General features: G+C 41.1%; 1 protein-coding gene across 1 annotated transcript in view; it reads left to right on the top strand.

Moving 5' to 3' along the window:
- The window catches only part of LOC136858343 (kielin/chordin-like protein), a 158486-nt gene that overhangs the window by 35808 nt on the left and 98017 nt on the right, over window positions 1-24661 (top strand). Inside the window, exon 2 of the mRNA XM_068225538.1 lies at window positions 7306-7374. Within this exon, the coding sequence (XP_068081639.1) occupies window positions 7306-7374 (69 nt within the window). The remainder of the gene's footprint in view (window positions 1-7305; window positions 7375-24661) is intronic.

Genomic DNA, 24661 nt, shown 5'->3' with positions numbered 1-24661 from the left:
CAAGTCGATTATTCTCCTAGGTAACCTAGCCTCCTCTATTCGCATCACAAGACCCCAACACCAAAGCAGGCTTATGTGCACTGCTTCATCAACCGCATTCGTTCCTAATATCGACTTTATCTCCTCGCTCCCTGTACCCTCCTACCATCGTTGCCTCCTGTTTGTGCAAGCGATCATTCTCGTTATTTATATATCTGTTATTTCTCAGTTATGAATAAGATATCCCGAGTCTACCGAGCTTTTATTCCCGTAAAGTTTGTCTGAAAATATACCACTGTAAAGATTGTTTCGTGGGAGGGCTGTATTCAGTTTTATAGAATAGTGTTGTTCGTAACTGCGAGATCATTGCATTAGCTTTGCTGCATCCTGATTCAATTTCACTTGCCTTATTAACATTCTGGGAGAATACACATCCTAATTTGCATATCATACGCACTACCCCTACTTTCAAGTTCCAAGAGATTCGACTGAAAGCTTTCAGCACAGTACGCCATTAATAAAAAGTCGTTGTCATAGGCCGAACTGCTTACTTCATTTCCACCTAACTGCATCCCTCCCTGGCACTTTATATCTTTCATTCGATATTTCATGTAAACTATGAACAAGAAAGGTGTAAATACCTGTAAATACCTTGAGCCAAAATCAAGTTCTACTACGAATTATCAATGTAGTTCAATTTATACTGAATAATAAATGCCTTTGATTGCTTTTAATAATCTATTCTTAATCCCCCAGTACGGCTAACAAAATTTCCCTCGGTACTCTACAATAATATCATGCTATAGATCAGGGCCTCCCAAACGCCCAATATCTCACGCGTTAAAATTGAGGCGCAGAGTTCCTGTGCACAGTGCATCGGTCCCATTCGGCTCGGCTAGGACCAACGCTTCATCTCTGGGCTACTCGGCTAAGCTCGGCTCAACTCGGCTCAGATTTGAAGCACTACGGAGCAAGTGAGGAAGAGAGAGACAGGCGGAACGACCGAGACAGGCGTGGGGAAAGAGAGAGACAGCGCTATTGCTCCAAATCGAGGAGTGGGGGTTTGCACTCCGGTCAACCAAGCGAAGTCGACTTTTGCACCGTGCACAGTGCACGCACCAGGTGCATGCACTCTGAGAGGCCCTGGTCTAGATCTACGAGACCTAAACATAACACTATTTCTCTCGTAGGATTTCTAAATTAACCGGTTCACACTAAAACTCTCATCTTGACAGCCCCTGTACGGTCTTAAACCACACTGATTTTTATCCAACTTACTCTCAACCACGGATTACGTCCTCCCTTTTAAATTGCCAGTGAACACCTTGTCTGGCATACTGATCAATGAAATACCTCCTTCCTGTTCCATTGCTTACCGATAGGTGCAATTACTGCTTTCGACCAATTAGAAAGGTGCCGTATAAAGATCCATACTAGTCTTGTTATAAATACATAAAAGCATTTCAAATCTTCAACACCATCATGACAGATATTCACTTGCAAATGACTATAGCCATTATCTTCCGAGTGCATGAACGTTCCTTATTTCGAGCTTTCAGATGGCAAAAAGAAAGATCGTTCTAGAACCAGAACTCTGCAAAATGCTCTCTCATCAAATCTGACAAAAATCCTTGCTGCTGTAGAACATGGCAATCAGCTCCTGTCTCACTTTTCTTCATCTTTCTCTACGATCTCCATTTCAAATTGACGGTGAACACGTTGCTATTTATAAATTCGTGAGCCACCGGGAACAATACGTTGCCACATCAGCTGGTCAGGTGGTGTACGCTCCCAGTTGCTGAAGTAAATTAGACACTTATTCATATTTCATGCTATCGTTGGAATACTTCGATCACCTCAGGAATTATTTGTGCGTTAGGATCAGCTATTGTCGTCCTTTTGAATACGTCTGTACGTGAGAAATGCTGGTTCTCTATAACATTCACCGGGTCCCTGATAGATCCGAAACTCGGTCCATTGACGTGGAATCTACAACAATTGGAGACTCTTTGACTGCTACACCCAGACATTACGGATGCATAATTTGATTTCACCTTAACCTACATTACGGTGTGGATTAGCTTTCCCGATATGGACTGCTTATTTCGTCGATTCCTTTCGTTTGTGTACTTATGGCACATACGAGAATCTGTCAGAAAATTATGACTATCGGAAATTGATGTCCTGGGAGCCAGGGCCATGAATCGTTATCCAGAGTGAGAGAATGACTGTCTAAAACTCGGTCAGTGGTCTCCATCTCTGTTCTGTGCTCTCGCTGCTAGGAATAGCTGATATTACCCCGAGAGTAAATCACCATTTGCATGGAAATTCTTATGAAAAATGAAGTAGCCCTCATTGGGGATAGCTGCGCAGCATGAGAGATAGGCAATAGGAAACTGAATTCATAGTTGAAACGTCTACAAAGATAGAATGCACTACTTATTACTCACAAATATTGTAAATATTTAACAAATAATGTATGTGTGTGTAACCGTACGATACTCTTCTTTAAGGTCAGGTGTCAGTAGTGGATGTCCTGACTCTTAACGCATTTCTCAAATAGATTTATCCGGTAGGGAAAAAAAGTCTGTTCTTATCGCCATTGAGAACGCCTGGAAAGTTTGCATAGCCACTTAACGGCATAGACGGACAAGTTGACGGCTTAGCAATCCCAGTGTCAGTGCAAGGACACCAGTGTTATTGATACTGTAGAGCGGATTGTGGCCTCCCCAGGCTGCATATTCCTGCTCTATGGATTACTATGCGAACGGAATTTTGGTCCAATAATATGTGTACTTAGTTTATAATTAAAACTCTCGAGATTCTAAATGCGAATGCGTATGTGAGTGTGAATTTTATTTGGAGGCACTTTGAAAATATTTCTCAAAGTGTGTAGGATGTGTCCTCGGTATGCAAGTAAAGGCTATCAACACTCGGAGTAATATAAGCTATTCCTAGCAGCGAGAGCACAGAACAGAGATGGAGACCACTGACCGAGTTTTAGACAGTCATTCTCTCACTCTGGATAACGATTCATGGCCCTGGCTCCCAGGACATCAATTCTACGACCCCAAATTAAAATGCATCGCAATTAAAGTGGGAAATCAATTTCTCCCCGCCATATATCCCTGGCTTTACTAGTAATTGAAAGTATCCATTTCATAAATGGAACGTTCGAGACTAAATTGCCTATTTTAGAACGGTATGATATATATTTATTTTATCATATATTGTGACAAATGTGTTCCATATTTCCTTTAGGTACAATGTGCAGTACCTAATGCTCCATATTCTGGACGATATTCCTCATGTCTGCCCTGGCAGTAAATGGTATTAGACTATCTTTCTTTTTAATGAAATTGAAATTTTGACATACGTTTATTATTTTCTGAGCTCTCTGCAGTACGCTCCTATACGCAATAATGAATGCGATAGGTAGCTTGCGATAAAAGTAACCACGTCCAGCACACTATCAAGATAAAATACAGAAGTAATCAAAATTTGACTAGTTGGTGTTACGCAGTCGAAAATATTATATAAAGTATAATATTATAATGATATTGTATAATAAATGTTTAGGAAACATTTCATTAAAAAAGTGCAAGCAAAATAAAAGCTGTTAATTATCCCTTCAGATCTTCTGCAAAATAACATATTTTTCACAAACCGCCCTCTACACCGACGTGCATATATTTAGTATAATAAGTAGGCGCAATAATTGCTCATCACCCAGTAGCATCCTAAATAATACTCTTTTCAATTACGTATAACGCATCGTACTTGGTTTTAAAATACATATAGTACATATATCATACATCATCATTACGGACCGTTATGCCTTTCAGCATTCACTCTACAATCTCCTGTGAATTTGCTAAACGTCGCCATAATCCTATTTTGGAACTAGTGCTGTGGCCTCATTTAGTTCTACACGTCTTATCTTTAAATTGTTAGAAAAACCGAGTCTAACCATCATCGTGTTGGTCTTCCTCTACTTCTCTTACCTTCCATAACAGAGTTCAGTATTCTCCTATGTAAGGCTATCCTCCTCCATTCGCCTCATATGATCCCACCACCGAAGCCGGTTTATGCGTACAGCTTCATCCACTGGGTTCATTCCTATCTTACCCTTTATTTCCTCATACCGAGTACCCCCTACCATTGGCCCACCTGCTTGTACCAGCAATCATCCTCGCTACTTTCATGTCTGTCATTTCTAACTTATGAATGAGATATCCTGAGTTCACCCAGCTTTCACTTCCGTAAAGCAAAGTTGGTTTAGAAACAGACCGCTGAAAGGATAGTTTCGTCCGGGAGCTGACTTCCTTCTTAGAGAATACTGCTGATCGCAACTGCGAGCTTTCTGCATTAGCTTTACTACACCTTGATTCAATCTCACTTTCTATACTACCATACTGCGAGAACACCTGAATTACCCAAAACACTGTTCATTTCCTTTTCATCTCTCTTCTTAAGATTCTTGGTTAATGTTACTGTTACTTTGTTACATGTTCCCACGACTTCTTTTTGGATTCAACAACTATTTGTTTCGCTCCGAGTTTTTCCTCTAAGTAGAATTCCCTGGCTGCATCAGCCATTTATGGCAAGCCTTCTTTGTACGTTTATAAACTGCTCTCACTTCATCATTCGCCTTTTCCATCATTACACACAGTTGTTTCTAGGCATTCCCTTGCCGTTTCTACTACAGCATCCCTGTATGCCACCCATTCTCTTTCTATATCCTGAACCTGCTCGAAACTTCCCACTAATCATATACATGTACTTCTGTCTAGTTTCCCCGTCCAGGAGATATTTTACTCTTATTTGTTTGCTGACAGATTTCACTTTCTTTACCCTGGACCTAGAAATAGTTCAATACAGATCACAATAGTGGCCTGAATCATCAAAAATTTCCCGGAAAACACGTATACTCGTAACAGAATTCCCGAATTCTAAGTCGGTTAAGATATAATTTATTAAGGATCTGGCACCCCTACCCTCCCATGTATAGCGGCGAATAGCCTTATCCTTGAAGGATTTATTCGTAATTGCTAAACCCATGCTAGCACAGAAGTCTAGCAAACGCTTCCCATTCCTATTAGCTTCCACACATTTACCAATCATCCTTTCACATCCTTCAGTTCTATTTCCAACTCTTGCCTCGAAATAGCCCATTACCACTATCCAGGCCTTGATGTTGACCCGGTCTACGATGACACTCAATGCTTCGTAAAACTTGCCAACTTCTTCCTCATCTGCACCGTCACATAGTGAATACGCTGTGTCAATGCTCGCCCAAACTCCAAAACTGCCCACATCATTCACTCATTTACGTGCCCAATAGAAACTATGTTGCGTGCAATAGTATTATTGATGAACAGTCCTACCCCACACTCTGCCCTTCCCTTTCTAACACCCGTCAAGTATACTTTATAATTTCTTATCTCTTTCTCGTTATCTTCCCTTACCCAAATATCATTTACTCCTAGCACATCCTCTTTGCTGACTCATCCAGTTCTACTTACTTCCATAAGTCCTATTAACATTGATAGCTCCTCATCGAATTCCATTTCGTTCGCCAAGTTGTTTCAAAGGAGTCCCTCGCCTGTCAACTGGAGTGGGTCTCCGTTACTTGCTTAAAATGTTGTGAGCTCGGTAAATTCATGAAGCAGGATGCTACCCTATTTACACAGAGCCCAAGTGAGGATCAATTCTCTAACGGGTTATGGACCTCCGGTGGGTTATATAATCCTAGCCGCCTGAGCACAAGGAGGGACATGACTCAGAATAACTCCAAGATGCCCACTACCATTCCGTAGCAAGTGGTATCCCGACCCTCAGGACCACTTACTAGACTACTCAGCCGTTCTCCATGTTTCACGAGCTAGGACGCGACTACAGTAACCCACACCATAAACCATTGTTTTAAAATATTATTATTATTATTATTATTATTATTATTATTATTTCTTTGCTTCTTTCTTTTCGTTATTTCCTAATCTATTTACCCTCCACGGTTTGTTTCTCCCTCAGACACAGCTACGGATCCCACCTCTACCACCTCAAGGGCAGTGTCCTGGAGATTCAGACTTTTGGGTCGGGGATACAACTGGGGAGAATGAACAGTACCTCGCCCAGGCGGCCTCACCTGCTATGCTGAACAGGGGCCTTGTGGGGGGATGGGAACATCGGAAGGGATACACAAGGAAGAGGGGAGGAAGCAGCCGTGGCCTTAAGTTAGGTACCATCCCGTCATTTGCCTGGAGGAGTAGTGGGAAACCACAGAAAACCACTTGGAGGATGGCTGAGGTGGAAATCGAGCCCTCCTCTACTTAGTTGACCTCCTGAGGCTGAGTGGACCCCGTTCCATCCCTCGTACGACTTTTCAAATTTCGTGACAGAGCCGGGAATCGAATCCGAGCTTCCGGGGATGGCAGCTAATCACGCTAACTACTACACCACAGAGGCGGGTTGTTATTATTATTATTATTATTATTATTATTATTATTATTATTATTATTATTATTATTATTATTATTATTATTATTATTTCTTTGCTTCTTTCTTTTCGTTATTTCCTAATATATTTACCCTCCACGGTTTGTTTCTCCCTCAGACACAGCTACGGATCCCACCTCTACCACCTCAAGGGCAGTGTCCTGGAGATTCAGACTTTTGGGTCGGGGATACAACTGGGGAGAATGAACAGTACCTCGCCCAGGCGGCCTCACCTGCTATGCTGAACAGGGGCCTTGTGGGGGGATGGGAACATCGGAAGGGATACACAAGGAAGAGGGGAGGAAGCAGCCGTGGCCTTAAGTTAGGTACCATCCCGTCATTTGCCTGGAGGAGTAGTGGGAAACCACAGAAAACCACTTGGAGGATGGCTGAGGTGGAAATCGAGCCCTCCTCTACTTAGTTGACCTCCTGAGGCTGAGTGGACCCCGTTCCATCCCTCGTACGACTTTTCAAATTTCGTGACAGAGCCGGGAATCGAATCCGAGCTTCCGGGGATGGCAGCTAATCACGCTAACTACTACACCACAGAGGCGGGTTGTTATTATTATTATTATTATTATTATTATTATTATTATTATTATTATTATTATTATTATTATTATTATTATTTCTACCACCACTTTTGGCAAAGTCCTGAATAAAGAGGAAATTTCAAGTGACTTCCAGAAATAGAACGAATTAGGTATCTCTTCTACCAATATTCAATACTTTTTGCAGATTAGAGCATTTACATTAAAACCACTGATGTTAAGATTTTGGTATTTTGTATTCTTCTCCTTCATAATTTATCGCTCTCTCTGTTTACAGTCAATGGCAGCTCCTCCATGGCTCCTGTGACCAGCACGACGAGCGAAACACCCATCATATTCACCACCCGTAAGTGCAAGATGATATTAATTGAGGCACTTAGAGATGTTATTTATAGTATGTACGAGGGAATGCCACATTAATGTTAATATCTGTATAGTTCCGTTCGAGGCCTTCTAAAGCCATCAACCCAGCTGAATGTGCTGTGCTAATGACACATTACAGAAATAAAACCCCATGCCGAATAGCTACCAGATATCAGATGCAAGTGTGTGTCTCCAGTGAGCAGCCCTTTCCATCTCATGTAAAACTACCGAGTAAGTTGGTCGTACGGTTAGGGTTGCGCAGCTGTGAGCATGCACTCGGGAGACAGTGGGTTCCGATCCCACCGTCGGCAGCCCTGAAGATGGTTTTACGTGGTTTCTCATGTTTACACTATGCAAATGCTGGGACTGCACCTTAATTAAAACCATGGACGCTGTCTACCATGCGTTAGTAAGACCTTAAGCCAGTAACAAAAAATAAAACAATCATCTGAAACTACAAAACAGTCTGTTACTTCTACTACGTTTGTAGAAAATTCCTCTTTTGGTGTCAATAAGGTCACAATAATGTAGGTAGGTTTGCTGCTATCCGCTATCTTTTCCATCTAGTTGTGAAAATTGACTTGCGACAAATCAAATTGCTTGCATTGGATAGCTTTGGCTACGCGATTAGTATTAATATGTCCGGCTCCATGGCTAAGTGGTTAGCGTGCTGGCCTTTGGTCACAGGGGTCCCGGGTTCGATTCCCGGCAGGGTCAGGAATTTTAACCATAATTGGTTAATTTCGCTGGCAGGGGGGCTGGGTGTATGTGTCGTCTTCATCATCATTTCATCCTTTATCATGACGCGCAGGTCGCCTACAGGAGTCAAATCAAAAGACCTGCACATGGCGAGCCGAACATGTCCTCGGATACTCCCGGCACTAAAAGCCTCATTTCATTATTATTATTATTATTATTATTATTATTATTATTATTGTTATTATTATGCTGTCCGCCTCAGTGGTGTAGTGGTTAGCATGATTAGCCGCCACCCCCCGGAGGCCCGAGTTCGATTCCCGGCTCTGCCAGCTTTCCTGGAAGTGTTTTTCCGTGGTTTCCCATTTCACTTCCAGGCAAATGCCGGGATGGTAACTAACTTAAGGCCCCGTCCTTACCTCTTTCTCGCCTATCCCTTCCAATCTTCCCATCCCCATAAGCCCTCTATTCAGCATAGCAGATGAGGTCGCCTAGCCGACGTACTCGCTGAGTCTGAGGGAAAAACCAACGCTGGGGGTAAACAGTAAGAAGAAAAGAAATTATTATTATTATTATTATTATTATTATTATTATTATTATTATTATTATTATTATTATTATTGAAAGTCAAGAAATGAGATTCATAAGTACATTGCAGAGTTGCAAACGTTCATTTTTTCGTAGCCACCGTAAGGCTCCTACGTATCCTTTGATATCATTTCTGCACCAAGTATCTTATATTGTCATTCGAGTCGAATCCTATTTCTACTTTCTCAACCCTGACGGGCTTCACATTTCCAGAAAATGTGATTTTTTATACTTCTCCTACTGCCAAAAAATGCCCTTATTCTTCGGGTTGTTGGAACTGTTTTCCTTCTCTGTTATAACGCCACTGCCCTAGATCTCCCTTAACAGGTCAATAATTTGTATATCAACGCATCAAACGACTTGTTCCGAAGTCATCTTCCACTATGAGAAAAAAAAAACTGAATTTAATCACGCAGCTTGAAGACATTTATCGTTAGCAAAGTGAGGTACTGCACCCGAAACACAGAAACATACGGAGTGGTCTGATATGCTTTACTCCGGCGCGCGTGGTGCTAGATCCCGCTCGTTCCCAGCGCACGGAAAGGACATAGCGTGGTGTAGCACAGGGTCTCTCATGGTGCATGCGCCCGGTGCATGCACTGTGCACGGTGCAAAAGACGACTTTGCTTGGTTGACCAGAGTGCAGATCCCCACTCCTCGATTTGGAGCAATAACGCTGTCTCTCTCTTTCCCCACGCCTGTCTCGGTCGCTCTCCCTGTCACCCTCTTCCTCACTTGTTCCGTAGCGCTCCAAATCCGAGCCGAGTTGAGCCGAGCTTAGCCGAGTAGCCCAGAGACGAAGCGTTGGTCCGAGCCGAGCCGAGCGGGACCGATGCACTGTGCACAGGAATTCTGCGCCGCTGTCTGCACGCGTGAGATTTTGGGTGTTTGAGAGGCCCTGGTGTAGCATCACCTATTTTGTTCCCTGACCCCAACCTCTGTTTCCCCGTGTGCTCGCATATCTGCTAGCTGATCTTGGACACGTGTCCGATGTCGCAGTTATATTTCAGCTGTTCGCAAGTGTGTATGTTTAGTTCATTTCTTGAATCTGTAATCATATAAATAAAGTTGTAGCGGGCCCACTGTCTGTAATTCCTTTTGTTTTTGTTTTTTTTTTTGTCAAATTTTCAAATATCTATCCGTTTTAGGTCAACTCAAGACCGAATCGGAGGTTTTTACTTTTCGTGTTTGTTTGTTTGTTTGTTTGTTTGTTTGTTTGTTTGTTTGTTTGTTTGTTTGTCTACCGGGCGAGTTGGCCGTGCGCGTAGAGGCGTGCGGCTGTGAGCTTGCATCCGGGAGATAGTAGGTTCGAATCCCACTATCGGCAGCCCTGAAGATGGTTTTCCGTGGTTCCCCATTTTCACACCAGGCGAATGCTGGGGCTGCACCTTAATTAAGGCCACGGCCACTTCCTTCCAACTCCTAGGCCTTTCCTATCCCATCGTCGCCATAAGACATATCTGTGTCGGTGCGACATAAAGCCCCAAGCAAAAAAATGTTTGTTTGTCTGTCTGTTCCATCATCACGTCGAAACGGCTGGATAGATCTCAACCAAACTTCATATTTGGAGTATACTCATCCCGAGGAAGGTTTAGATATGCATATAATTTTAAAATATTTGAAAAGACGGGGGTTTTATAGGAAAACCACAACGGTTTTCCTCCATTTTCTCTTATACTATTGATTTTCTGTAAACTCTGTGGACCGTGTGTGAAAGGTCCATTCATTATAAACAACTTTTGTTATGTTCATAATTTACCTTACTCTTCAAATGACGGAGAAATTTATTATTTTCTGCCGATACCATGCTCTGCATTGAGTGACCGACAGACCGACAACGAATATATGGGTTACCATGGCAACGTCTCTGACTGCTTGCCAGCAGGGAAGTAACGTATTGCCATTTTCCTTATCATTCCTTTAAATTCGTGGTTGTTCCTTGGGTAGAAAACAAGAGAGTCGTCAATCGGCCATTCTGCGGGATATTGGCGGAATATCATTGGAGGTTATAACCGTCCTCGAATAGCTTAAGTAATAACACAAATATTATTCATCTTCTTATCTGATTACCTAAGAATCCCTGCGCCTAAATTTCTCTCCGATTACCGCTTTCTTATATCCATAACTCACACCGGCATTATTTATTGAGGAGCATTTGATTTTCCAATATATTCACTTGGTATTTACATATTTGTCGTAATCCGGATGTCCTCAGTTATAATCCATTTTCTATTAATTTCAACTTACTAAACTGTATTATTTTCTTCCTTAATTACCACGTATGTATGCGAGTGCTAATGCCGAATGCTGGAAACTCTTTTCTTTGAGTAAATATTCTAAGCTATGCAAATGTATAACTTTTGGCCCAGGAAAATTCCGAAATATGGATGCAATTTTAACGACGGTGCAGACCTTCGGTTCGGGGTAATTGGTGGCTAATCAGTTAGTCGTATCACAAATCAGAAAGCAAATAACGTTTCATTTTGGAGAGATCTACAACTTTTGTCCAATTACTTTTCGTCGTATTTCTATCCGTAATACGTTAAATACAGCTGTATTTCTCGATTTCAAGTCGGTTTTGTACTTTTACACGTATATGTTATCATTTGGCACACTTGTAGGAAAGGTAGAATCATGACATTCGGCACGCACATTGACATGACCATTGGCCATGTTATAGCCAAATTTTATGATTTTAGCTGTCACATGAGTATCAAAAATATAAAGTAGTATGTGAAAACTGCACAAAATGTCACCCCATTCAATGATTCTAACTCAACCTAACCCTTAAAAATAAGAGATACGAGAAGATGTCATAATACCAACCATGTAGAGCACTGAAAGGGGCGTCTGATGGTGAAGTCCGTTTGTAGATACGTTGTACAGTTTCAAAGCAGTAACTATCGAAATAAAGGTCTGCAGTTCTAGAGTGTGTCTGTACATTGACAATTTTGGCGAAATTTCCGTACAGTTATCCGTTTCAGGTGTAATAATGACCATCTGCATATATTCAGTTTTGGTGTCTGTTTGTTTGTTTGTTTGTTTGTCTCTTTGTCTATAACTTGGAACCTATTGGACATATTTCCACCAAACTTGATATTTAGAATCCACCTGCCCTTTGGTAGGTTTTAGGGCAAATATTGTTTCTAAATCTCTCAACTGACTGGGGGATTATACGAAACCGAAACCGTGATTTTGCATTCCCACAAAATATACACAACCAAACATAATGTAAATTTACCTGACTTAATGGAAATTAATTTCTAAGCCTTTTTCCTCATGTGCATCATTTCAATACGAGGATGAATAAGGGAGATATCATTAACGGACCGTTTTCCGGTACAAGTCCCACCGGACTTAACTCAAGAGCGTATTTTTTACAACTTGAAAACTATGAAGATATTTGAGTCAAACTTTACATTAACATCCACCTGTCCAACGGTAGGTGTTAATCGTCAATAACATTTCATGTTCCCGGAATGGACTGGTGGTTTATAGGGATCCAAAATGGTGATTTTACTCTTACACAATATATGACTGTATATCGACCAAACGTGATGGAATTCCATCTCTAAAACTTTCTTTTTCATGTGCATTTTTTCGACAGGAGGATTAATAAGGGAGATATCATAAACGGTCCGTTTTTCAGGTTAAGTCCAGTGGATATAGCCCAAAAGGTGTACGTGGAGCAGGTTCCTTATCTATCTATGTAAATAAAATCGTAACGACTGTGTGCCTGTACATTTTCTATTTTGGCGAAATTTTCGTACAGGTATACGTTTAAGGGGTAATAATGTCCATCTGGATATTTTTTGGTTTTGTTTCTTGAAAGTCCTAATTTTTACACTCCTCACCGAAAACCCAGATTGCGGCATAATCTGCCAGTCGAAGAAGGATATTGAAATTTGGCAAAATTATACGTTTTACCCTGTAACGGACGGAAAACTTCCAAGATCTTTAAATTTTTCCCTTTTTATCCCGAAGAATATCGAAATATGGAGGCAATTTTAATGATCGTGCAGACCTTCGGGAAGTATTATCACATAACGGATGGCACAATCCCCGTTCAATTTGGAGTGATCTACAACCTTGGTCTTACGACTTTTTGTCGTATTTCTAGCCATTTTACGTTTGATGTTTCTCTATTTCTCGATGTTACAGTAAATTTGGACTTTTCACATACATAATTCATACCTTCCATCACTTATAGGAAAGATAGAATTATCAAACTCTACACGAAAATTGGTCCACCCAGTAGCCATATATGAGCCAAATGCTATGTATATAGCTGTCACTTAATTATCCCAAAAGCAATGCATTGTGAGATAATCTTACACGAATTTTACCCTATTCCACGTTTCAAACTCAATCTCACCCATGAATAGATGAGATGTCATAAGTGCAGCAATTTAGGCCGCTAAATCCGGCGTCTTATGGTACAATCCTTTCTCGATATGATGTACCGTTTAGCAGCAGTTAATCTGTAAATGAAGGTCTGCAATATTGTAAACAAGCACATACTTTCGTATGTCAAATTATATATATTCAATGATGTCGATTTTGTAGCGATCGAGAAAGGGTGTGTCTGCTATTGTAATCAGTACTCCCCACACCGACTTTGACTGGCAGTAGGAATGGGGTCCTTCTCCATTTCCTGTGTAACTGGCATTAATAAGGCAGGCCTACCATTGTAATGAATAATTCACTTCTCAATTTGACTTGCAGAAGGCAAGGGATGATGCAGTTTTGTTCAAAACTCCCCTTACCCGATTGTGTTTGGATGTAGGCAAGCGTTCCCGCAGTTATGAACAGATGTACCCATCTAAAATGTGACTGGCATTAGGCATACTGGCCTGCTATTTTGATGGAAACTCACCAACTTGGTGTGACTGGCAGTAAGCTGGCTGGCAGTTGGAAAAGGGGCCTGTCATTATAATGATAACTGCACAACTCAATTTTGACTGGTTGTAGGGAAGTTTCCTGCCAATCTAATAAAAACTCCTCAATTTGTAATATGTCTGGAAGTAGGAAAGGGGGCTGTCATTGTAACGGAAACTCCCCAAATCGATTGTGGCCGCGCAGTAGGCAATGGGGCCTGCAATTATAATGTATACTTCCCAACTCGATTGTGAATGGCAGTAGGCAAGTGAATCTGTCGTTATCATCACAAATCCGTAACAAGCACTTTACATTAGAAACAACGTATGGGGACCACTCCATGCTGTTTCTCGGATAACACTAAGAGACATGCTATTTTAAAACAATCTTATTTACTGCATTTACAGTATTTACTTCAATATTCGTATACAATGCAGAATACCGTAGCGAAGCACGGGTACATTTGCTAGTTAGTCGTAAAGGGCATACTGGCTCGTGCGTTTTCATTGGCACAAGGTGTCGTTATGTACCATTCATCTACACTAATAATATTATAAAGAGGAAAAAACTGAGCTCGATAGTTGCAGTCGCTTACGTGCGGCCAGTATCCAGTATTCGGGAGATAGTAGGTTCGAACCCCACTGTCGGCAGCCCTGAAAATGTTTTTCCGTGGTTTGCCATTTTCACACCAGGCAAATGCTGGGGCTGTACCTTAAATAAGGCCACGGTCGCTTCCTTCCCACTCCTATCCCTTCCCTGTCCTATCGTCGCCATAAGACCTATATGTGTCGGTGCGACGTAAAGCAACTAGCAAAAAAAAAAAAAAAAAAAAAAAAAAGAGGAAAAATTTGTATATTTGTTTGTAACGGATAGACTCAAAAACTACTGAACCGATTTTAAAAATTACTTCACCTGTAGAAATCTACGTTGCCAGTGAGTAACATGGGCTGTATTTTATGTTCAAAACAATTTCAGGCGGGCGACAGGGGGAAATAGAAAAATAATAGGCTAATATAGGCGAAATCGATTTTGTCGTTCAAGGATGAGACAAGGCTTATATTAAGCCCCTTGACGCAAAGAACAAAACTAGGTAAGCCCTACGGCCCCTAAAACCAACCATTATGGAGATATTGGAACCACACTACCCCTGCTCAAGGAATCGGATAAAAAAAATGAACTGCCGCAACCATGGCAACGTCAACGAAGCTGCCAACCAAAATTGATACACATATGACTTACTATCTGGAAAAAAATAAACTGTTGTGTAAGACGCTCATAGCACTCCTTTGGGCTGGGATGGACAGGGGGTGAAGTATAAAAATAATATATATACTGAAAATATCATTGTTCCTTTATATGTATGTATTGCATCTCCTCCTAAACCATTAGAGTGATTTCAACCAAATTTGGTACACTTATGATTTAGTTTCAGGAGACAAACCGCGTATGGGTAGGACACCCCCTAGCACCCCTACGGGCAAGGAGCGACGGGGATAACGTATAAAATAATCTAGAATGGTATCGAATAAATAGTTTTCGCGGTCGCTGAAATGAATAGTGACGCTCCGGTGTTTTAAAGTTCATGTTCAGCCCTCTTTGGGGTGGGTGTAAGGGTGGAGTGAGATATAAAAGTAATCGAAAATAGTGTCGAATCTACAGTTTTGGGGTCACTGAGATGAATGGTGACAATCCAGATTCTTTATCTCTCAGGGGTGGGGGGCGAGAGGGGAACAGCCTCATTGACATTTGAAATGCTGTACATCGTATCTATAGTGCGACGGCTAAATATATATAGTTATCGCATATTAATTTTTGACATGATCAAATACTTCCCGGTTGGTTCGAGATTCCATAATTACAAAGTTTTACTCGAAAATTAAATAATATAATACTTGAAATCAAACACATCCAAATAATTTTGAAACTACATAATAGAACGTAACATATCAATCTGCAAGTCAAAAAGAAATTCTATAAAAATTCACTTCACACATAACTGGTAATACAAATCTTAAAGATTCAGAAACTATCCGGGCAACGCCGGGTACTACAGCTAGTATCTGATAACTTAGTCAGTTATGAAGTTACAAAACTGTTTCAAGAGAGGTCCCCCAGTGTAGACGTCCCAAACCCATCATATTTATAGTAAATTTCAAGAAACTGTAAGTATCCCGCCTAAGAAACCAAAAAGTAGCGTATGAAGACAATTTAGATGACAATGATTATCGTTCGGAAAATTCGCCCCGAAAAAATCACTTCGTTTCCTTGCACAACAAGTGAGAATGCCATATGGGTCTGTGCAAAATGGTACTAAATTACCAGAGTTAAAGCCGTATGAAAGTAACTGGATCACATGATCTGCAACCAGGTGACTTATATGTACACGCACATTTTTTTATTGGAGTCTGAAAAATGCATACAGTGGACAAATAGACCCTCATTAAAATGTTTTCTCTGATGAGGCCTGGTTCCACCTCCAGGTTTTGGTGTGTACACAAAACATTCATTATAGGAGTGCTATTAAACCCCACTTCGTACGTGAAGCGCCCCTCCATGACGCAACAATTGATGGATGGTGTGCCATCAGTAGTTAAATAATCATAGGACCACATTATTTTGAATATGCTTGATTCTGTTATTTGTATGGATACCACACTGACGTCCTTTCTTCAGAGAATTAACCGATAGGGTGCATGATTTTGCATTTTGTTAACGAACCTCTGCCACTACTTACCCTGCGAATAATTCCGTGAGGGAAATTAATAAATTAATTTCATGGAACAAAGTTATTGATAGGGTTCTATGGCCCGCTCGTTTATCCGATTTATCCGCCTGCGATTATTATATCTAGGGGCTGCCTGACCGAGGCGGTAAAGGCGTGCTCGTGTCGCACGGAAGGACGTGGGTTCGATTCCCCGTCAGGAAGTCGTAAAATTTAAGAAACGAGATTTCTACTTGCGGAGGTGCATATGGCCCTGAGGTTCACTCAGCCTACACCAAAAATGAGTACCAGCTTAACTCCTGTGGGCAAAGGCGGCCGGGCGTAGAGCTAACCACTCTACACCATCACGTGCCGAGATTAAGAATGGTGGAAGCCTTTACCTTCCACTCCTCCAAGGGCCTTCATGGCCTGTACGGAGGTGACTTTGCTTTTTGCTTTTGATTATTATATCTGGGATAAATCAAAAGATGCCGTGCACAAGATAAACCCGCACACCATACAAGAAAAGAAACACAATAGACCTATTGGTTCGTTCCTTGATGTGAACTACAGCGAGTGATATAAAATTTCCCAACGAGGTGCCAAAAATATGTGGGGAATGGGGGCGGAGTGTTTCAATACCTCATTTCATAATTTGGTAAGTAATGAGCTTAAGATTGTGTGTATTACTATTGTATGGTTTGCCTTCCCGCTACTGACTTTGACCCACAAACGAGCGTGCGCTCACCCATAATAAAAACACCGCGGGCCGGAGTAACTAATATCTGATCACCCTTTATGGGATAAATATGTGTACAGTTTGTTAATGCTCTATTCACTATGCAAAGTAGATCATTCCAATTGTGTACTTGAGTTAGTTAAATGACATGGAACTTCCTGCAAAGTGTGTGAATGTCTTATGGGTTTTGACACAATGCGCTTTGCATGAACGCCCCGAATTCATGTGGAAATAATACGTCAAGTTATAGTGTTTTCAATTTCATTGGTGAAAAATTATGGTAGGTTATACTAGTTATAGTTATTTAAGTGCAGCGTCCATCATGTATTGTAATATTAGAAATAATGATTTTGGGTTTTACTCGATTCCCTATTGTGTCTGCAATAGTTTCGTTCTGCATAGGTTTCCTATAAGTTTTACTCCTTAATTGGTCATATATTTTTCTGAAATATGCCTTTTCCGTCATAATACACACAATATATTTAATTTACGGGCGCATTTGGCATTTTGTGGAGAATTCTGATGGATCTCGTTGAGACAGATCAAATTAAACCTGATACACATCTGCACGCCAAACTACACTACGTGTTATCCGACCTTCGACTGCCAAAATCATTCCTCAAATGTCCGTCTCCATGGCTAAATGGTTTGTGTGCTGGCATTTGGTCACAGGGGCCCCGAGTTTGAATCCCGGCAGGGTCGGGAACTTTAACCATCATTGGTTAATTTCTCTGGCACTGGGGCTGGGTGTATGTGTCGTCTTCATCATCATTTCATCCCCATGAATACGCGCAGGTCGCCTACGGGAATTAAACCGAAATACCTGCACATGGAGGGCCAAACATGTCCTCGGACACTCCCGGCACTAAAAGCAATATGCCATTTAATAATCATGCCATCCATGTTACGTGAGTTACCGCAGTCAAAACTAGATTACACATCGTTCTACATTAAAAATATATATGGACCATTCCCGCAAATGTGACTCATTTTGGACTGTAATACGCGATGTGACAAGTGAAACTACACACTGCTTAGAGGTTCTTAACATTGCCGTTTTGAACTGTTTCTAATCCATGGAAAATTCGCAAAAAGCTGAGAAAGCGGGAACTGGCAGCCTGGTGCACTTTACCCCAGAAAGGGATATGTGTGGAGCTCTAGGAATATCCCTCCACCAATAACTGGACTCGTTATCATCAAGGACATCCATGCAGTGGATGGCGAGGTACTATTAGAATGACATCAAATGTTTCGGCCGTATGTACTATTCCGGGCAAAAACCAGGACGTTAATCTCAGTCACAGATGCGTCAGGGTGTGAGCTTCTTCTCCTTTATATTTTAGACCTTCGACCAACCTTCAAACGTCAAGAGCATGGAAGGTCTTAATTATTTTGCCTACTTGTAATATTCCACCATGGCGATTTTCTCATCCCCCACATAAGCCCCCTGTTCAGCACAGCAGATGAGGCCGTTTGGGCGATGTACTGGTCTTCCACAGTTTCATCGCCGACCAAATGTCTCACGCTCCAAGACACTGCCCTTGAGGCGGTAGAGGTGGGAACCCCCGCTGAGTCCGAGGATTAAGAAAGAAAGAAAGAAAGAAAGAAAGAAAGAAAGAAAGAAAGAAAAACTAATGCAAATAACCAGAAAATTATTGTCTAAAACATTTATTAGCCCAAAATACGAAGTGTTTGGAATGCTTTGCATGTAGTCCTACCAGGCTGATTGACTCTGCCTTTCTGACCCTAACTTGGCAAGTTCGATCCTGGCTAAGTCCTGCGGTATTTGAGAATGCTCAAATAGGTCAGCCTCGTGTCGGTAGATTTACTGGCACGTAAAACAGCTCCTGAGGGATAAAATTTCGGCACCTGGACATGTCCGAAAACCGTCAGAAAGTAGTTGGTGGGTCGCAAAAACAATAACGTCTCGTACCGGTTACATAATTATTTTTTTTTTTTTAAATAAATGCTATTTGTTAGAGACGTCGACCTATAAAGATATTATGCCCTTACTTTCACCATATTATATGAACCTGCATGTAAATGAAATTGCGCAAGTGTAGAGTGTTGAATGTGAGGAAAGGATCGTTAAGGACGACACAGACACCCAGTCCCCAAGCCATGGATATTAATCATTTACAATTAAAAACACTGAGCCGACCAGAAATCGAACCCGGGGCCGCCAGGTGACAGGCGGAAGCGTTGCTCTCTACACCGCGGGGCCAGACTAACATAATTATAGTCCTATGCAATGCTGTCCAACAAGGTACAGAAGCCACAATGATACACTTCTTAGGGAATGTTTTATTATTATCTACTGATTTTCCTACACCTGTGGGGTTGTAGGTGCGAACTGTGTCGCATGTGTGGATTTTTTCTGTTTTACGGCCGGATGCCCTTCCTGGTATCAACCTTTTATGGAGGGATGTAATCACTACTGCGTATTCCTGTGGTGGTTGGTAGTGTGGTGTGTTGTCTGAATATGAAGAGGAAAGTGTTGGGACAAACATAAACACGCTGTCACCGAGCCAGAAGAATTAATCAGACGCGATTTACAGTAAATCCGCAACCCGTCCAGAAATCCAACCCGGTACCATCTGAACCGAAGGCCTCAACGCTGACCATTCAGTCAGGGAGTCGGGAGTTTTAGGGAATGCCCATGCACATAATTAACGTTGTGAGATAAACAACATTTGAATGCGTACCGCACTTTCTCTGTTTAATATTCGCACGTAGCTGCAACCAATTAGGAAAAATTCTTCGAACAAGGGATTGTTTATTGTTACTACATTAACGGCATCTGGCGTAGAAGCAAATACACATTTTCCTCATTTTTAAACAATATATTGATAATCGTCCGTCTCTGTCTTGTAGTGGTTAGCGTGATTAGCTGTCATCCCTGGAGGTCCGGATTCGATTCCCGACTCTGCCACGAAATTTGAAAATTGGTACGAGGGCTGGTACGGGGTCCACTCGGACTCGGGAGGTCAACCGAGTAGAGTTGGGTTCAATTCGCACTTCAGCCATCCTCGAAGTGGTTTTCCTTTGTTTCCCACTCCTGCTCCAGGAAAATGCCAGAATGGTACTTAACTTAAGGACACGGCCGCTTCCTTCCCTTTTCCTTGTTTATCCCTTCCAATCTTACCATCCCCCACACGGCCACTGTTCAGCATAGCTGGTGACGCCACCTGGGTGAGGTACTTGTCCTCCTTCAAAGTTGTATCTACCGACAGAATGTCCCACGCTCCAGGACACTGCGCTTGAGGCGGTAGAGGTAGGATCCCTCGCTGAGTCCGAGGGGTAACCAACCCTGGAGGGTAAACATTTTGTGAAAGAATGATAATAATTTCGTGTGGCCATTTCATTTCTTTTTTTTGCTATTTTGTTTTACGTCGCACCGACACAGATATGTCTTGTGGCGACGACGGGAGAGCAAAGGCCTAGGAAGTGGAAGGAAGCGGCCGTGGCCTTAATTAAGGTGCAGCCCCGGCATTTGCCTGGTGTGAAAATGGGAAACCACGGAAAACCATCTTCAGGACTGCCGACAGTGGGGCTCGAACCCACTATCTCCCGATTACTGGATACTGGCCGCACTTAAGCAACGTCACCATTTCTAACCGGGGGCCGTCCTTGTATGACAGACCCTCCGACGAGGGTGGGCGGCATCTGCCGTGTATAGGATACTGCGTGTTATTGTAGTGGAGGATACTTTTGTGTGTGGTGTGTATCATGAATGTTGGGGATAGTACAAACACCGACGTTGGCCGTGCGGTTTGGAGCGCGTAGCTTAGCTTGCATCCGTGAGATAGTGGGTTCGGACCCCACTGTCGGCATGCCTGAAAATGGTATTCCGTGATTTCCCATTTTCACACCAGGCAAATGCTGGGGATGTACCTTAATTAAGGCCATGGCCGATTCCTTCCCACTCCTAGGCTGCTCGCATCCCATCGTGGCCGTAAGACCTATCTGTGTCGGTCCGACGTAAAGCAAATTGCAAAACGATATTAGCTATACTATCAAAATTTAAATCATTTCAATTATCAATTACATTTAGCACATATATTGAAAGCTTTGAAGTTATTTTTCCTTAAAAAGCCATTTTTCGACACAACTTACTTTAGGCAGTAAACCAGAAATGTTCTTTTTAAAATCACAGATTATGCCTACATCATAGTGCGATAAAAGTATCGCAGCGTTATACAGTCAGAAGTAATGCATTAACTGATCAGAGAAAAGGATGTGACGTGCATTATCCACTTGACGGGTACACGTCAGATCTGTCAACTCTCACTTTGATCTCCAGCTATATTAAGACATAAGACAGACGCCAAGAAGAAAATAAAGCGGAGAGCCTCCTGTCTCTTTGACTGTACAATAAATTCTATAAAGACTACGAGGAAAGTGTTCTTCCAAGTCTATTGTTTGTGGGACATGGAGCTGTAATTTTCAAAAGAGCGAATTCTTTTATCTGCCCATTTCTTTGAGATAAACTTTGTTCTACTTCTCATAACTTACCAGCGGTAGTTGTCTACGTGAGTTTTCTTCTCAACAAGTTCATCGTGAAGTCCAGAAACTTATACCCGGAGCTTTCTTCTGTTAGGAGTTGGATTAGAATTAAATAGTCTTGCATGTGCGCAGTATTGACGTCTGTTTCAATAACTTAGAACAAGTATTAGAACATGCCATTCTTCAGCTCGTACCTTCAATTCCTGTGTACACTTGGTGATACTGCTATTACTAGGGGTATATTCTATTATTTATACACTCTCAAGGGCCATTCTCACTGAAACTCCTTAAAATGTAGACTGTGTTTCTTTAAATTAAACAATATCACGATTCAAACACGGTGAAAATCCATATTTTATAATTTCCATCCTAACTAAGTTTCCTGCAAAATCTAAAATCCACTAATCCCTTCAGCTAATCTCAACTTCTTATTCCGTGGTGCTCATATATCGCGTATGTTCTAATAACACGGATCTCATGTTGTACTTTTAGAGTCGAATGCATGTGATACTGCCAATATGGCAAAAGTGATTTAAGTGAATGTTACAAGTCCTCGGACCCACCAATTACCAACCCATTTATTTGGTTCAAGTAATTCTACTGCATTAATTGGCGGCCTAATTTCATGTTCAGTGAATACAAGTTGCAGTCCAATAAGGTGAAGTTATAAGAATTTGATAGGATGGAAACCTCAAGCATTATTCAGAATGAATGATACGGTGTCACCCTTTTAATTATACGTTCAGGGGTTTGATATACAATAAGTTGAAAGCGAATATTTTAGTCCCTTGCGTGTAGTGCGAAATGTTCATTATTGTTTCCTTTTCACTGGGATGATACTGATAAAATATTTCGTTGTATAATTAAACGTGTCATTTGGAAAGGTTTTATAAAATAAAGGAAGCCGGTGCTGACAGGTGTGAAAACTACCGCACCATTAGTTTAGTATCTCATGCCAACACGTATTATTTACAGAAGAATGGAAAAACAAGTTGAAGCTGAGTTGGGAGAAGATCAATTTGGCTTCAGAAGAAATGTAGGAACACGTGAAGCAATCCTGACTTTACGTCTGATCTTAGAGGATCGAATCAAGAAGGACAAGCCAACGTACATGGAATTCGTAGATCTAGAAAAGGCATTCGATAACGTTGATTGGATCAAGCTATTTATGATTCTGAAGATGGTAGGAATCAGATACCGAGAACGAAGAATTATCTACAATTTGTATAAAAATCAGTCTGCAGTGATAAGAATTAAGGGCTTTGAAAAATAAGCAGCAATCCAGAAAGGAGTGAGGCAAGGTTGCGGTTTGTCCCCTCTCCTTTTCAATGTTTACATAGAACAGGCAGTAAAGGAAATCAAAGAGAAATTTGGAAAGGGAATCACAGTCCAAGGATAGGAAATCAAAACCTTGAGATTTGCCGATGATATTGTTATTTTATCTGAGACTGCAGAAGATCTCGAGAAGTTGCTGAATGGTATGGATGAAGTCTTGGGTAAGGAGTACAAGATGAAAATAAATAAGTCCAAAACAAAAGTAATGGAGTGCAGTCGAACGAAGGCAGGTGATGTAGGAACTATTAGATTTGAAAATGAAGTCTTAAAGGAAGTAGATGAATATGGTTACTTGGGTAGTAAAATAACTAACGATGGCAGAAGTAAGGAGGACATAAAATGCAGACTAGCACAAGCAAGGAAGAGCTTTCTTAAGAAAAGAAATTTGCTCACTTCATTGATATACGAATTAGAAAGATGTTTTTGAAGACTTTCGTGTGGAGCGTGGCATTGTATGGAAGTGAAACATGGACGATAACTAGATCAGAAAGAAAGAGAATAGAAGTTTTGAAATGTGGTGTTACAGAAGAATGCTGAAGGTGAGATGGATAGATCGAATCACGAATGAAGAGATACTGAATCGAATTGGTGAGAGGAGATTGATTTGCCTAAATTTGACGAGAAGAAGAGATAGAATGATAGGACACATCTTAAGACACCCAGGACTTGTTCAGTTGGTTTTTGAAGGAAGAATAGGTGGTAAGAACGGTAGGGGTAGACCAAGGTATGAATAAGACAAGCAGATTAGAGCAGATGTAGGATGCAATTGTTACGTAGAAATGAAAAGGTTAGCAGAGGATAGGGTGGCATGGAGTGCTGCATAAAACCAGTCTATGGACTGATGACTCAAACAACAACAAAATATTAAATACGAATAACTTAAATGTTTTTATTTAATATAATTATGCTGCGATTATATTTCTACAGAATGTTCCAGAATGAATGCTGGGGTTGTACCTTAATTCTTTCCCACTCCTAGGCCTTTCCTTTCCATCGTCGCCATAAGATCTATCAGTGTCGGGGCGACGTAAAGCAAAATGTAAAAAATATAATAAATATCGTTCCACATATCTTTATGAAATTACATAATTTGCAACACCAAACCAAAAATCAGACCTCTAATTTCAGTGTTTTCTGACAAAAATTATTTTGAATGAGATAATTTGAAAACATAGTATAAAATTAAAGATTATTAACCTAGATTTGTCGTTGTTATTGAGCTGAGAAATAATTCACATTGCATGTCGCAATCTCCATACCCGTCTGAAAAATTCAAGTTGATGAAATATTATTTTGAAATGTATGTATCCAAAGCTACATAATGATCTATCCTAAGCTAGAGCCCCAGCATTTCCTTGTGGGAAAATGAGAAATTGAGAAATCCCGGGAAACTAGAGGTGAGATATAGCTGACTGACCTCGCCACTGACTTCTCTCTTTCTCTCTCTCTCTCACACACACACACACACAATCAAACACACCAGCGCAGTCGTGGCCAATCCCTATTGAATAAATCTATATAAATAAAGTTGTAGGTGGTCTGCCGTCTGTAACTTCGTTTCTTTTCCCAAATTATGAGATCTTTATCCATTTTAAGTCAACTCAAGATCGTATCAGTGGTTTCTTGATTTCGTGTCTCTTTGTTTGTCCGTTTGTTCCACCATCACGGTGAAACGGCTGGGTATGTCTCAACGATTCAGGAGCAGCATTAGATATATATGATTCAAAAATCAATTAATAGACTGGGGGTTTATAGGAAGAACAGAACAGGTTCCTATTCAATTTTCTCTTATATTATTGATTATGTATAATATCCCTGGACTACATG

Source organism: Anabrus simplex, chromosome 1 (genome assembly GCF_040414725.1).
Source record: "Anabrus simplex isolate iqAnaSimp1 chromosome 1, ASM4041472v1, whole genome shotgun sequence".
In the NCBI taxonomy this organism is placed as follows: domain Eukaryota; kingdom Metazoa; phylum Arthropoda; class Insecta; order Orthoptera; family Tettigoniidae; genus Anabrus; species Anabrus simplex.
This window is presented reverse-complemented; position numbering and strand designations above follow the sequence as displayed.